Consider the following 16,943-nt stretch of genomic DNA (forward strand, 5'->3'; position numbering starts at 1 on the left):
AAACCACCACAGGAATATAGCATCCTCTAAGAAGCAAAGAGTACTTTATAAACAGCAATGATTTAATCTCCAACACCCTGGTAGGGTAGAAAAGAACTGTCCCCACATTACAGAGAGTTTAAGTAACTTGTCCAAGGTGACTTGGTAAGTCAGTTGCACAGGTGTCACTAGAATCCAAATCCCCAGACTAACAGACCTGTGTTTTAACCACTTAGTCCATGTTTTCCTAAGGAAAGAACTGTAACTTGAACCCAAATATTGCCGGAAGGGGGAAAATACCTTAGTTCAGTAAGAGATATATCACCTAACTTGGAGCTCAAAGAGACAAAATGGCAGAAGAACCTACTCCTTCTCAGCTGCATCAGATTTCCCAAACATTTCTGAAAACAGTGCCTTTAGGCAGCCACAGGTGAACCCACAGCAAAATGCTCTCAACACACTTACTCTTTTGTACCACAACACCTAGATACACATTACAACATTTGGATAGCTGTATGATTGTATTTTTTAAAATGGTGCCACACACATCAGACTGTGAGTTCCCTGTCTGCCCTAAAAACCCTAGTCAAGAACATCCCCAGTCTTTCCCTCCACTCAGCTTCTTCTCTCCTGCATTTGGCAGCTGGCACCTTATCCTTGTTGTGAAGTATGAGGCTATTCCAGCAAAAGCTAGTAAGAACTGAGTGATGCTATCCTCTTATCCCTTGGAAACAGCTGATCACTTTGTTGTATGTACACAGACTTCAACGTCCACCACAAACACAGACTGTTGTTTCAGGGCTGAGAGCTGGCAGGACACAAGAGGCCAAGAATGGAGGAAACGGAACAAAGAGCTGCAGCCCCAGGGTGACCCCCAGGTGCAAGGGCAAGTTGTGGAACTGCTGAGCTGCACGTAGAAAGTATCAGCTGCCGACTTAGCAGAGTTCTTCCTGTCCCCTTGTCGTTGATGGAACATATTCTGCAGAGGAGGAACGGCAGCAGTCACATTTGCTATGGGAGGGGGCCATGGCCACAGCAGAGCCAGCAAGTTTTGGTTGGGGATAGGTTCACCTCTCTCCCCAGGGTACTAGAAATCCTCCTGTAAATACCCTGTCAATAAATCAAGTGGGGGGATGGGGTGCGGTGGAATTAGGTGGAGTACGAGGGGGAACAAGGGGAGCTACTGAGACTGGGTGGGGACAGCCGGCTTCAGGCTGGGAATGGGCATCCAGGCAGTTCATACTGACATTCCTATAGCAGTTCCTCAGCAGCTGGTGCCTTGTGGTCCCCTCCCTACTGCCCTGTGCACTGAAGCCCCCTGCCCATGTACCAGTGCACTGTTCCTCACCCCATCCCAATGGCCTCTCCAGCCCCTTCTCTGCATCCCGCTCTCCCCTCCAGCCCCAGTGCACGCACGCGGGGCGGAAACATAGCCAGGTCCTGCTCTTCCCTCCATGAGATATTGTGTGGATGGAAAATATTGTGGGGACAGAAACATACATCAGATCCCCAACATTTTCATTGGGGAGGGGAGGAGCTAGTCCCCTCCCCCAACCTTTGTCTCCCCCACTCCCCCCCCTGTAATCAAGGATTTTGAGTCAGCCTTTGAAGCCAAAGACCCAAAGTCCTTGCCCTGACAAGCTTATAATTTAGGTAAATTTGGGTCATTGTGTCTCAGTGAAAATAAAGCTGAAAATAAATTAGACAAATTACAGTTTTTTCCAAATACTCAATAATTACTCTTAAAGGGGAAAAGGTGTTTGATGAGCCCCTAGCCAGGCACCTACATTCTTACAGTGCCCCCAATGGAGGCAGATGGGTAGGTGGGGGAATGGCCAACTTTGTTCCTTTTTAATTTTTGTTGCAGTCAATCACACAGCTCAGAGATGGGAATGATACTAACTTGTCCCCTTGTGCACAGCTGCTCTCTACTTCCATGGACTCCGAGACACAGGAAGCCTCTCTCCCTCCATGACTTCAATCCAGGACCTTGCACAGCAGGTGAAATTCACTCAAGGGCAAAGGGCCAGCGCAAGGCCTATGCAATGACCCTGAAGTAGTGTTCTTTGTGCTAGCCCTCTGCACGTGGTGAATTTCACCCAGCCTCTACCTGTTAAAAGAGCTACTTCCACTCATATCATCCTTATGGGTCTGACGTGCATGCAAATGCAATTCTTCCACTCTCCGCTTTCCCCTGCTTATCATTTATCAACTTCCCGAGATCAGGAGCGTGGCCAGACACTCATTACAGTTCCCCATTTCCCTGTGGGATAAGGACTCTGCTTCCTCAAAGTGGCACCTTTTAGAATAGATTTAAGGGGCTGGCGTTTGACATACTCCTTTGTTGCTCTATTGAACTCTGATGATTCTGAGGGCTTGTCTACACACACACACCAGCTCTGAAATAACTACATCTGTTTTACCAACCTGAGTTACACTGAAATAAGAGGGGCCACTCAGAGACTTGCACCCAAAAAACTAAAGGTCTGAACTCAAACTGATTTAGTTATTATGGAGCCAGTCTGTGTGTAGACAAGCCCAGATGCTTTGAGCATCTCCCACCCCTGTTGTAAAAAAACAGAATTATTTTGGGAGTGGGGGATTTCTTTTGGCTCAGTAATCGACAATAAACAGTTGCAAAATTTTCTTGAAAATGACACTGAAACCAGCAAATTGATGGCAAATCTCTTAAATTTGGGGAGAAACAGACATGTTGTTCTGTACTCAGCTCCAACAAAGGCAGCACAACATGGACTTTTCTATGGATCTTTAAGCTGTGATGACTGGCTTGTTCTGAGTCCATGTCATACCAGTTACAGCACGTCAGAGTGGCTGACAAACAGTACTGAGATGGAACAGACACTCTTGGAAGCCAGTAAAATCAGCAGCATGTGACCACTTAATGCTGCTAGCTGTCAGCTTCAGCCTGTGGAGAATTTCACACCATTATGCGGTGAGCTGTTTGCACAGTTACAGGATGTATCTGAAAAAGGTCGCAGTGACACATTTAGGGGATGATTTTCAATAGTACCCAACACTTACATGCATTTGGTCAGTCAGATTTCTTGATCAGTTACTTATTCTAATACCCTCCCCCTGCTTTGTGCAGTGGGACTGTTCTGGACAACACTGTCGCTCCTGTATGCACATAGCTGTGTGGTGTGTTTGTCTATGCTTCCTCAATAGCACTACAAGAACAGTGCTGTGCTCTGCTGGGATGTCATTGGCGGGCCTCCTACCAAACCTCAGCCTATGCTCACCTCCACAGCAAGCTGCAGTGACACAGGGAGAGAGAGTTACTACTGCTTAGGTCATTTTGCATTACGTGTTACATTGCCCAAATTGGGATGAGGGGGCCGACATGCTGTGCTGAGTAATGAATGCCCAATTTGCTACAAAAAGTGAGCTCTCGTGGTGTGGCTGTGGAAGGACATTTCTCCTGTACATGGTCTTCCTCACCTCTCTCCCTGCCCTGTTTTGTGCTATACAAAGGGAAGGAAATCCCTAATGCTGACATTTATTTGCATGACTGTGGTGCTCACCTTGAGATTGCTATCAGCTTCACAAACCAAACCACCCACCTACCCAGCCCAAGTATATAACCCAAACAACTTAATCATTCCTGGAGCACTGTAAAATTACCTGGCACCTCACACACACAGCATAAGACAAGTTCCTAGACCTGCAGAGTTTACAATCTAAGGCCAGGAAGCCGAAGCATTTCAGTTTCAAATTGTCACACATACAATGACAATGGCACTGGGAAGCAGAAATTAATGTGGGCAGAAGAATGTGTGTTATAGAAAGGCATGCAGTACCACCCAATCCACCTACAAAAGGGGGCTATATCAACTATTTGGACTTATTTTCCATTGGTGTAGGGAGGGCAATGCAGTGTTAGAAATAGCTGGCTGGATCCCGCTGTCATTTTGCATCCAGAGATGTTGCCTTGGGAGAAGTATTTCTAGATCAATGGGTAAAGCACCAGTAGGAGGACCAGATTGCAAGTGTGAAAAATTGGGACACTTTTTTTTTTGGTGGTGGTGGGGGCACAGTTGCATATATAAGATAAAGCCCCTAATATTGGGAAGGTCCTAAGTGCCACCGGATCAGAAGATGTACAGCTAATTTATTGGTTATTTATTGGTTACTGTTGGAACTAGGAATTTTGATACTGTCCTGAACCCCATTAAAATGACAATTCTTTAACGAATAAACTCCCATGAGAGGGATTTTCGCACTCCTTTATTGTCAGCAGTATTAACCTTACATCAAGGGATTGCTGATGACATGATGATTAACCTTACACATAAAGGCAACTCCCTGAATGCAAACTCACAGTTCCAAGTCATGCCACATGAAGGCTTCCTACTCAAGGCTTTGTTAACAGGATTCCCAAGCACACCACCAGCTTGCCGCTGCTGTATATTGGTAAAGTATACAAACACACAAGTAAAAGTTTGTTGTTATCCAAGCCAAGAAACAGGTGAAGAAGTCAATATGTTTTCAGTCATTTTAAACAGCACAAACTGGTCTGCATTAAAAAGCAAAATCTGAAGCCAGATGATGTTTAGCCTTGTTCTGCAAACCATTCTTCACCTTTAGGTCACACACTAGATGAAGAGTACGTTCTACACAATCTGTGCAACTGGTTCTTGGGGGAGGAGGTTTTTTGTGTGAGGAAGCTGCAGAACCCCAAGGATCCGCATTTCCCCTCAGCTATTCTGGATATTATCCTTCTGGATGAGGACAGAAACAACCACAACCTCTTTTGCCCATTACCTTCATCCTCACCTGTATCCCTAATCAGACACAGGAGTTTCTCTCCCATTCATTGGCCAGAGACACTCTGGCAGCACTCCCAGCTCCTGCTGACTCAAGAGAAAGTACATGTCACTCTCAGGTCTACCACATGGTGGGGCAGAGCACCACAAAAGGCTAATTAAATGGAGCTCATTGGCAGTTTTCCATTGAAAACGCAATTTCTGCAAAATAAAATTTTTCCATGGAAAAATCTAAACAAAGTATTTTGTTTTGGGTCAGTTCGACATCAAATTGGTGTTTGCTGGAGTTGTTGCAATGAATCATGGGCGCTTTAGTGCAAGTGCCTTAAGTCCTACATTCTCCTCTATTGGCCAGGCTCTCTGACGGGACTACAGATGCACTGCAGTCTCTCCTCTAGTTGAATCATCACAGTGCATCATGGGAGACCAGCTTTACTTATTAATAGGATTTCACAGCAATTCTATTGTCCTTGATTCTTCATCAGGTTAAACTTCAGATACATTGCAGCAGTTCACCCAAGGGTTGACTCCAAAGCCAACGTGCATGTGACACACTGGAGGCGATGCAGAATTGGACCCTAAAATAGTTAAGGCATCTAATTTTCTCCTTGCAGATAAGGACAGACATCTTGAACTTGACTCAATATTCTTTGAGAAGTGTCAATATAGAACAGAGGACAGTTTTGAGGTTTTTGTGATCGTCTGAGTTGCTGAGGAGACATGCTGCAGCGTTTTGTACTTGTTGGAGTTTCCTAATTGCTGATGGCTTCATGTCCAGATATATCACATTGCTGTAATCCAGCCAAGAAGTGACGAAGGCATGAATAACTGAGGCTAGGTTGTCATTCTCCAGGATGGGACAGAGGCACTTAGCCAACTAGAGATGGTATTAAGTGTTACTCTCAGATGATGCTATGCAGGAGTTTAGCTTTAGCAAGGAATCCAGGCGCACTCTTAAACTATGGACTGAATTGACCAATTGTGGGTGTGAACCTTCAGCCAAAGTTGACTGCATTGTGACTGCAAACTCTTCAAAATGCTTTCATATGCCCACCAATATCACCTTTGTCTTGTTGTGGCTCAGCTTTATATATTTATTTTATTTATTTATTTAGCGGTTCTTCATCAATGAGCTGATCTCATCCAAAGCACGGGGCTATCTTGGTGGAACTGGTGTGGTCACACATGGTGAAAGATAAGGAGCTATAAGCTATCTGCATACTGTTGGCTCTGGAGTGCATATCATCTGATCAGTTCATTTAAGGGTTGCATGCAAGCAGGATCTGTTGTAATGACTGGGCCTACCCATTTGCCCTAATTGTGAGTTTTACTGTAAGAAGTGAGTGAACATTTAGTAAATGTCACAATGACTTATAACAATACATTTTGATGGGGAAAAAGTACAAAAGGGAGTCAAAAACTTAATTAGTCTATACAAGAAGGCCTATAAATATAATTCAAGGACTGCGTTAAGACCATGCCTGGTACTCCAGAGAAGCCGAAACCAGAAACTAATGGATCAAAATTTGTGTCTGAAGCTAGGCCTTACTGATGAACAAAACAATGAGAGGATGGGTTATCCTGCCCATTATTCCCTTTTGAGACCCTCAGAAAGATATTGGAGGGAAAGTTGGCTAACATGACACTGGCTGACTCAAAGAAGGGGAAGGAATGAACATCACCATCATGGATGCCACCCTTTAGCTCAGTGATGACTCACTGGTGCAGCGCCTCCTGCTGGTCATCCTGGGAATTAGCTAGCCAGCCTCCGGCACGTCCTCTGCAGGCCGGTGTCTTGCCTTGCCACTGGCTCCAGTGTCCCTCCTGGACCCTGGTACCCCTTGTGTTGGGGTTCTGCCCCCTGCAGTACCCCTCCATCTGGGTCTCCTCACTCAGGGAAATCCCCAACCCCACCTCAGTGGCTACTGCCAGTCACCATCTAGCCCTCACTCACTGGGGCTGACTGCAGTCTGTAAAGGCCACTCATCATTGGCAAGGGCGGTTTGGACCTGTTGCCTCTGCCTAACCTTGGACTGCCCCTCTGCAGCCCCAGTACATGCCTTAGGCCTTCAGCTAGGCCCGCAGCTTGGGGGTTTTCCAGGCTGGAGCTCCCCAGCTCCTCTAACCTTCCCCCAGCCCTGCTCCGCTCTCAGTACCCTGCTCAGCTCCCCAGCAGCTAGGCCCTTCTCTCTGCAGGGAGAGGGAGAGAGAGTGAGTCTGAGCTCCTGGCCCACAGCCTTTTACAGGGCCTGCTGTGGCCTGATTGGGGCATGGCCCCAGCTGAGGCTGTTTCCCCAATCAGCCTAGGTTTTTTCCTCTCAGCCCCAGCCCTCTCCCAGGGCTGGCTGTAACCCTTTCAGGGCTGGAGTGGATGACCACCCCACTACACACCCCCACCATTTCCTAGGACCCTGGATCTTTGTTCTAATCCTGAGAGATGTTCTGACCACTCCAGGCCAGAGAGAGGGAGCCAGATGACCACTGCTCCAGCTAATTCCTGAATACTGCCTGGGACTGACTCTATGACAACAAAGCAAAATAAAAGAACCACTGCAGCAAGTCTCAGAAACCAGGTTAAATGACGTGGGCTTGAGGGGGTCATGCTGCAGAGCTAAAAATATTAGTGTGGATGTTTGGGTTTGGGCTACAGCCCAGGCTCAGAGATCCACCCCCTCACTGGTTTCAAAGCCCAGGCTCCAGGATGCTTTTTTAGCCTTGTAGCACAAACCCTGAGAGCCTGAGTCAGTTTACCTGGGCTTTGAGACTCACTGCTATGGATTCATAGACTTTAAGGTCAGAAAGGGTCATCATGGTCATCTAATCTGACCTCCTGCATATTGCAGGACCTCACCTGCCCACTCCTGTAATAGACTCCTAACCTCTGGCTGAGTTACTGAAGTCCTCAAATCATGATCCACCTTTTATGCTAGTTTAAACCTGCAAGTGCAGAGGAAGGTGAACCCTCCCCCTGCCAGGGTCTCTGCCAAACCAGCCCCAGGGCAAAATTCCTTACTGATTCCAAATATGGCGATCAGTTAGACTCTGAGTATGTGGGCAGGACCCACCAGCCAGAGACCTGGGAAAGAATTCTCTGTAGTAACTCAAAGCCCGCCCATCTAGTGTCCTGTCTCCAGCCGTTGGGGATTTTTGCTACAGGCAGTAGCCAATGGGCTATTTTTGCAACACCCTTTAGTTCCCCATCCCTGACTCTCCCCCCAGTGGGGTCTTTTCCTTCCCCAATTTATTTCTTCTCTTTCCTATCCTTCTCCTTCTTATTATGAGTCTAGCTTAGCTGGCCAAGACTGCACATTTTGCAACATTACTGCAAGCCCGTGACCAAAAAGGCAGCTAGAACTAATGTCCTAAACAGTCCAATACTGGTACAAGTTCGCCAGGTCTCGAAGTGCACAATAAGACCGGGTGCTGTTTGTGTTTCTCCAGCAGCAAGCTTGCAAGTGAGAGTTAACATCAGAGACAGAAGCTGCATTTTCTGTCTTTGTTGTTCTTTTTTTCTCCCCTTTTGTGTGTGTTTGTCTTATTTTGCTTTCTAGGAAACTGGACTGGACTTTAACAGCAGCAGCAACAGCTCCAGCCCATCTCAATTACCTTCTTTTTTTCCTCACAAAAGGACAGTTACCACCGTCTTAAACACCACTGTCAGACAAGGGTTTTTCCCCTCTAAAGACTCTCTACAGCTAATGGAAAAAGGAACATGGGATGGTGTTAAATGAAATCCTTCTTTAACGCAGTGGTTCTTAACCTTTACTGCAGCCTGCACCCCTTTGGTTCTCAAAATATGTTCTCGCACCCCTTATCGAAAATTGTTGAAGTAGGTCAGTTCTTTAAACCTAGATATATTTTTTGCTTGTATATTACAGTAATTGTTAAAATATGTAGAATGTGAATAAATACATAGGTTTGATGAAACAAAGCAGTTGTACTTACGTGCCTGTGCTTAATTTGTGTTTTTGATGATTTACCTTCTAAAAAAATCTGGCATGTCTTGCACCCCCAGAAAAGGCATCTCGCACCCCCAGGGGGTGCGTGCACTCCAGGTTAAGAACCACTGCTTTAATGCTTTACATTTCAAATGCTTTTTCTTTCTTTTCTGTATCTTTAATAAAAGGTTAAAAAGCTTTTGTAATAATGTTTTTGCCATGGTACTAAGCAGGCTGAGGTCTCTGTGTACCAAACCCTGAATCTTATTTAAAGCTGTTTAATGTTGGAGAATACCAGGATCATGTTAACATTTTTGACTATTTGGGCCCCCTTATTCCATCTAAATTAATACAACAGATCCTTGCTTTACCCCGATCCATTGGGTTCCTTATAACCTTTGAGATTATTTATTTATTAGACAATTCTGCTTTAAGAAATCTTTGAAGGAGCAATCTAATTTAAAAAAGCCAGATAACGCAAGTGAGACAGTGCACAGTGCTACCTGGGGCACTACAACAGGCTCAACCTAATCAAACCAGTCAGCAATGGGCTACAAACACAGTACCAAGTGTGCACTGCTGACAGGGTGGGATTCTATTACTACTGTGTAACACCTCAATAAGGGATGGGCTAACAGGTTTGGAGAACATTACAAATTGGTCCAAACTTCTGCCTGTCTCCCTAACAGTTCTGACAGGTTTGGAACATGAGCCTTCCTTCATGCTTCAACTCCCACCATACCCACAAATAACTTCCTCCCTCCTTCCTCGCTCCCAACTCTCCAACCAAGGGAGAAGCAGACACATTTGTCTATAATCAGATTCCCATCACCGGCTCACCCATTCTCAACTGCATGAGTGAAAAGAGCGAAGGCAGAGCTGGTGCTAGGGAGTCGAGAACGGTGCCAGGCGATGCTTAGTGCTCCAGAGCAGTCAGAGCTCTAGGGCTTGGGGCACCAGCTGTAAACTAAAGTTTTCTTTTGTAAAGTAAGAAAAATATGGGCCTGGTGAAAGAGGCAGGAGCCTCAAGAGGATGCAGAGCGTTTGAGGGATGGATGAGCATTGGATGTTTCTTGGGGTGGGCAGAGCAGGAGAGGAACTGAAGAAACTGGGCCCTATTAGAGATACTCGTACTTCCTCTAAATGTACATGTTAGGCCAGCAGAGAGCAAACGTTAGACAATCTCTGTGTTCACAAACCAACAGGACTCCCTGGTTCGGCAGCAATGACCTCAGATGACTATCAGGCACATTTGTCTCTAGAGTGTGTGCTGATTTATTAAGGGGAGGCTGTTTACTGGTGACCTCATTCTATTTTCCTGTCTAGGTCTGCTGATGGTTTCTCTAGCCCGATGGCCCAGCAGTTCCATTTTAAGAACACGCCTGTGCTCAGGAAGCCTCCACAGCCCTTTCCTGATCCCGTTTGCCTCATCCTATAGCGGAGAATAGGAAATCCCTCTACTCACAGCTCGAGGATAAGGACCACATCTGTCCTGTTCTCGTAGACGTCATGCAGCTTGATGATGTTGGCATGCAAGATCTGCTGCAGAATGTTCACTTCCCGCTCGATTTCCTCTCGTCTCACCCCCCGGCGGCTGGCCCGGCTCTGACGCTTCTTAATGAATTTAGCAGCATATTCCACTCCAGTGCTTTTCTCTCGGCATTTCTTCACTATCGCAAACTGGCCACTGTAAGGACAAAGTTATAACAGCAATTACAATTAAAGCTTTCACCAATCCCATGGGCAATACCATGAAGCTCCCAGAATTAGCTTGCATAGACAGGGTCTGAACCTGTAAATCTTTTGGTGAATAACCCTTATTCTTACTGCTATAGTAACAATTTTCAGGACTGGGTTAATAAATTGCATGCTGTGCATTCACCATACTTTAATGCAGTGCTTGAGACCATGCAAAACAAAGTAACCTGTCTGAATGGAAGGGAGGATCCTAGATACAAGCATCAAAGAATTTTTTTAAATCATCAAGGTCTGAGCACTCAAGTCATCAAAAACCAGAAAATTTAAAGTGAGTCCAAACTGCCCTTCATTTGCTAAGTGAAGTTCAGGCACGGAAGTACACAAAATATAGAATGCCGTCTGATGCTCTGGAGGGGTAGGTAATACCTACTGCACACATTTGAGTCAGACCTGTAGGATGTAATTTTCAGAAGGCTCAAAGAGTACACCAGCCTTTGTAACTGGAGAGTTAGACACAAGTGTCCAGTTTGCATGTACAAGTGCAGGTTTGTGTGTGTAAGATGCTGGTCCACACACATTATTGCGCTTGGCTTGAAAATCTGACTCTCAGTGTTACTTGAAACTATGCCAGTTTCTTAATGTCAGTTTAAACAAAGGAGAAAGTTTCCCTAATACTTAGCAGGACAATGGTCTAATTCACTACATCAAACTTTTAAACAGCAGGTAATTGTTTGCAGTTGCAAGCAGACTTTTCCTGACAACAGCTGCTAGATGTAGAGGTCATCATTCCAGTCCCAATTTTAATATTTTCTCCCATCCCATAAAAAGGAAACACTTGGAGATCAGCTCACTAATACAGAGTATAATGTCCTACATGTTTCAGTGTCATTTACGTGATGGGAGCCTTGTGAAATGAGACATTTCCTTAACAGGAAAGTGCAGGGGAATTCCTCGTTTTAACCTGCATGAGGTCATTATCACTGACTCCGTTCCTCAGTTAGCTCCCCCAAGACACATTGTTAGACCACAGAGCTGCCACTTTGGGTACACAGCTGATAGCTCTTCCATTTCGTTTCTCTTTATGAGAGGTTCTCGTAACTGGACAAAGTGAAAGACCATGTCCGAGGCAGGAAGATTGCACAAGATGGAGGGGTTATTCATGTGACTCTCTGACCAATTCTTTTTGGTTCTAATAACTTATTCTGGACAAAGAAATCAGTGGTGTGTGTGTGTGTGTGTATATATATATATATATATATATATATATATATATATATATGCTTAGCCATGCAAAAAACATAATAGGTTTACAAAGCAGGATAGGAAGGCAAGGGGATAGCCTTGGACTATGCAGTTAATCTGAACAGGACATGTACATGAACCACTGATGTTTACTCAAACTTTTTTAATAGAGAAACATGGAAGGAGGATGGTCTTGTGGTTAAGCCAATGGAGGGACTCAAAAGATCCAAGTTCAATTCTTGGCTATATCACAGACTTCCTGTATAACCCTGGTCAAATCACAAACTTTCTATGCCTCAGTATCCCCATCAATAAAATGGGAATTACACTTATTTTCTCCTACTTGTCTTCTCTATTTAGATTTTATGTTTTTAATGCAGGAATTCTCTCAATATGTGTTTTTACAGTGCTTATCACAAAGGGGTCTTGATTTCATTTGGGTGCTACCAAAATATAATTATTATTAATAATCTATGTAAGTTTCCAGGAGTGTCACTCCAAAGCCTAGAATGTCTGTTGAATCAGTGTGAACAATGGAAACAGTTACAAGCATGGCTGAGAGCTTTCTGTTTAGAATATCACCATGGTCAATTGTCATTGGGACTCTCAGACTGTTACTTTCCAATTTTTAAATTTCTCCGCCGTTTTGGGCTTTTTTTTACACCCTACAAATTACAACCATACAACATCATGGGCTTTCATCTAGCAACAATAATAAATGGCATTTGGCAAGCTAGCAAGATTCCTCTTAAAATCAGCTTCCTTTAATTACTAACACTGCTTATATATGATGTAGTAAACTGTCACTTCAACTGGATCTGAAAAGCAGACTAAAAAAATGTGCTGTGACAAAAGTGTGTTGCTTTTAATCAAGGATAATTTAGTGGATTTAAATGGAAACACTTATTACTCATTATTTGGCTTGATGGAAATTTGCACTGTTTACATTAAGCAGAGAAAGCAGCAAGCACATGTATGAGCATATATTAACCTTGTGCACAAAACGTTGGTTGGTAGGTAGAGCCATGAAAAATATTAACAACAAAATCTGAAACCAAGTGAACCTTGCCTGACTTTAGGTTTCATTATAAACTTCAAATTCAGACAGGTTAATCAAAAGGGTCCCTGAATTTCACAAGCCTGGCCAGATTTAAGGCTCCACACAGAATTTGTGCAAAATTGTTTAGTTTGGATACAAATCTCTCATATTTCAAGTTGTTTCACTCAGATTTTTTGAAACCAAAACTCAAAGCTGAACTTGGGGCAGGAGGGGGGAAGAAAGAGCAGGATAAAGCCAGATAAAATGCTGGCATAAACCCTTGCCAACCAAAAGGACCAGGATTCACACAGCTCTTCTAGCTAGTACCAGCACCGCCTCTGTTTAAATTACAGTGCTGAATAGGTATCATTTCACCAGATTCAGATATACCTCCATATTAGGCTGCAGGGAATTCAGCCACAATTAGAAAGAGGAAGTGGTCAGTCTATTCTACTCATAGTGGGTTTAATTTGTTTACTGGCATCACTCAGTTCAGCAGAGAGTTAAGTTTACTGGTGAAAATGCTGAACTTTTATACAAACAGGCAATGCCTAAACAAAGTTATTTTTTAAACTATTAAATAGGCCATCTCAGGGGCTTCTCCAAGGTGATGGTGCTTTCAGGAATATTTATTTATCTTTCCATTATCAGCAACACATTGCTGTTACGTGGAGACCTGGTGAGACAATGCTATCATGTGGAAAGTACAGGATGAAATTCACTTCCCAATATTAGCAGCTACCTTTTGTTACATAATTGCATCCCCACTGGAATTCACAAAATATTGATACTGATTTATGGCTGGGGGGAAAATAGAATGAATGTTTAGAAAAGGTGCTGTTGTATATGTGCTGGGATAGTGACAAATGAACCCCATTATAGGGATACAAAATATTAAGCAATCTGAGGCTTGGATCTGTAGTTAACATCAAAGGCTTGGTGTTCTGTCCAAGCGCAAGAGGTATAAAAAATGGTGACTTGTATAGAAAGCAGAGTGGGTTGGAACATTTTTGGCAAAACTAAGTTTTGCCAAAATACGCTGTATCATGAAAGCCAAAACATTTTGCGGAGATATATTGGTTTAAATGAAGTTTTCAATGGGAATGGTGGGTGGGTTTTTTTGGGGAGGTGGGGGAGCAGAGGAGAGATACTTTAACATTCTATAGCCTCCTGGTTAGAGCACTGGCCTGGGATGTGTGAGACCTGGATTCAAGTCACTGCTCTGCCTGATTCAGATTCATCTGGGATTAAAAACTCTACTCTGAATCAGGCAGGGTAGGTCTCACACATCCCAGACGGTGCCCTAAACGCCAAGAGACAGGCAGACACACATTTCCAAAAGCTCAAGTTTCAATCTGCAAATGGACATTTCAACATGATTCCGCTTTTGCAGAAATATTCGAAAGGTTTTGTTCCAAAGTGGTACAAAACTTGAAAGTTGCGGTGAAACAGAATTGTTGTCCTCCAGGCCAGTCAGCTCTAATAGAATGTGCAGGGGGAACCTGATCCTTCATTAATGAGAGCACTTCTGTGAAGACAAAAAAATTACTCATGCTTAATAGCAGGAGTGAGGCTTACAGAGGAGTTCAAAGCTATGGTCTCATTAATAAGAGGAGGATCAAGCTTAAACCTGTATCTCTTCAGAAACTCCCACTCTCTGCTCGTGCCCTGCCCCCTTTTCATACAGTGTACTTGCAAGAGCAGGGATGCAAGATTTCATACTGCACAGAATAAAAGACAATGCCCAACACTTCACTTCACTTATACCCATGAGCAGCATCCACTCCCCGCTGTGCTGGCACGCTATAATTTTGAGCACCCCACTGAGCATGAATTGGTAGGATCCTTGCCCAAGTGTATTTGTTCAATATCAGGTCTATCCTTGTTCAGGATACTATACCCCAAGCTTGCAGGTAGTTCCATAGTTTCTACTATGAGCTTATGGACTACGCTCTGTGCAGGGGCGGCTGTATGTTTTTTGCCGCCCCAAGCATGGCAGTCAGGCGGCCTACAGCGACACGCCTGCAGGCGGTCTGCGGTCACGCAAATTTGGAGGCGTTTCTGCGGGTGATCTGCCAGTCCTGCGGCTTCGGCGTACCTGCCGCCAAATTGCCACTGAAACCGCGGGACCAGCGGAACTCCTGCAGGCATGCCGCCGAAGGCTTCCTGACTGCTGCCCTCACACCGATCAGCAGGCCGCCCCCCGCGGCTTGCCGCCCCAGGCACGCGCTTGCTGTGCTGGTGCCTGGAGCAGCCCCTGGCTCTATGCAAGGATCTCTTTATAACAATCAATCACAAACATACTCATTAAATGCAAACACCTAAGATTACAGGCTTTCACTTGCTTTGGAGAAGCTATGAGCTGCAATGATTTTCAACATTATTATATCCTTCGCTCGCTTGTATGCAAGTGCAGTTGGGAATATAAATTATGCAGCACACACTGCAATTACATTCAGTACCTTATAATGAAACACTCTGAGTACCTTATATAATTAACACAGAAACAGCTGTTTGGAGTCAGTCTTAAATCTACAAAAGGCAAGGAAACCAAGAGTTAAAACTTGCCCTTGACCCTAGTTTGCCCTGGAATGCCTAGGTAGTATGGGGTAAAATCTCACTCACTAATTTCAGATTCTTATAAAAATATATTGATATGTTTATGAACCTTAGAGCCATTCCAAACATTTCTGGTGTGGGCTAGAAAATTTATTTATTTAGAAGACTTTTAGTGCATTAGACCTGATGTATGATTAGACTAATCTACAACTACCTGCTTAAAGAATTTTGACAACAGACTACTAGTGTTAATAAAGTTCTCCCTTCTTTAATTTACCATTATGCAAAATCTCCACAACAGAACTTAATAGAGAATGAGATTCCTGCTTCAGAATACCATAGGTTACTTTAAAAATTCTATTACAAGATTTGATAGAACCCGATTGTTTTAATTCTATTAAATCCTCTAGGACTCATCTACCAGAGTATTCTTTTCCAGGCAGGATTTTTTGATCACGTGTTTTTAAAGGAACTTGGAACTAGCACTAGTTTTGTTTACTTCCTTGTCTTCATGGCTGTGTCATCAATTTTATTAGTACAATTCTGGGAAGAGAAATCACTATGTAACACTGATTCAGATGTGTACGCACCACACACTCGTGTATTTATCCTAAATAAAACAGTGGTGTTGGGTAGCTTGGTTTTTTTTTTTTTTTTTTTAAATCTTTCAAGTTTTCAGTTACATAGCACAAAAATTGTTTTCCAATAGGTATTTATAATCCAGGGGGGTGCTGACTATTACAAAAAAAATTAAAATGATGGCTTCCTGAAACATGGACTTTATTGAATATAGGGACAGTCTAAGGACTTGAGACAGTTGAAAAGAGGATGAAAATAATGAAAAGGGGGCATAAAGGAGCCAAGTACACCATTGGTTAGCCAGAGATGTTCAGAAAAAGTTGATGTAATAGCACTGACGTTATGAATAGCCCATATACATACGCTGACTTTGGAAACGTTTTCAGTTTTTTTCTCACATTAACATCAAGTGTATCCCCTTTCCCATTCCCTGCTTCTTGCTATATGGTGCAAATATATTCACCTTATATATACTTGTTGCCAAGATCCCATGTGTCTTCATTACAGAATCACTGGACAATCAAAGCATTTTTGGACCGTTCTTGAAGACTAATGGCACAAAACAGCAGGTAGTGTTTAATGATTTTCTGCACCACCAGTTCATTTTTTTTTATAAGGGAGGGAGGGATGGGGGAAGATGAGGGAACAAAAATCTCAGTCAATGGTTATAAAAGCCAGCCTGTTGCTCTCCTTACACACTGACAGAACCTGTGTCTCAGTTACCCAAAGTGCATATTTCTTGCAAAACCCCATAAAATTATCTTTTATGATGTCAAAGGGATTTCCTCTCACCATATAGCAGTTGACATTCACTGCCAGGAATGCGTTCTAGCTTCCTTGTTAATGATCATAAAAAATGACAGCATACAGACAGGAAAAAAAATCTGTATTACAATATTTCCTTGTGACCCTGACCAAAATAACAGCTCCATCTCCCCTACACCATGTAAGAAACAGTGCCTGCCCCAAAGAGCTTGCAATCTAGACAAGACAAGGGATAGGAGAAAGGAAATATGACCTACATATGTGGAATTGAAGCACAGAGAGACTAAGCCATTTACTTAAATTAACACAGAATCTTTAGTAACTCTGAGAAATGAATCCAGATCTCTCAAGTTCTAGCCA

At 43.6% G+C, this 16,943-nt stretch overlaps 1 protein-coding gene across 3 annotated transcripts in view; it reads right to left on the bottom strand.

Annotated features, from left to right (window-relative positions):
- Nucleotides 1–16,943, bottom strand: part of DAPK2 (death associated protein kinase 2) — an 89,423-nt gene that overhangs the window by 37,554 nt on the left and 34,926 nt on the right. For all 3 annotated transcript variants that reach the window (XM_054042709.1, XM_054042707.1, XM_054042708.1), the window contains one exon: nucleotides 10,167–10,388. In XM_054042709.1, the coding sequence (XP_053898684.1) occupies nucleotides 10,167–10,388 (222 nt within the window). The remainder of the gene's footprint in view (nucleotides 1–10,166; nucleotides 10,389–16,943) is intronic.

The sequence above is a fragment of the Malaclemys terrapin genome, chromosome 10 (assembly GCF_027887155.1).
Source record: "Malaclemys terrapin pileata isolate rMalTer1 chromosome 10, rMalTer1.hap1, whole genome shotgun sequence".
In the NCBI taxonomy this organism is placed as follows: Eukaryota; Metazoa; Chordata; order Testudines; family Emydidae; genus Malaclemys; species Malaclemys terrapin.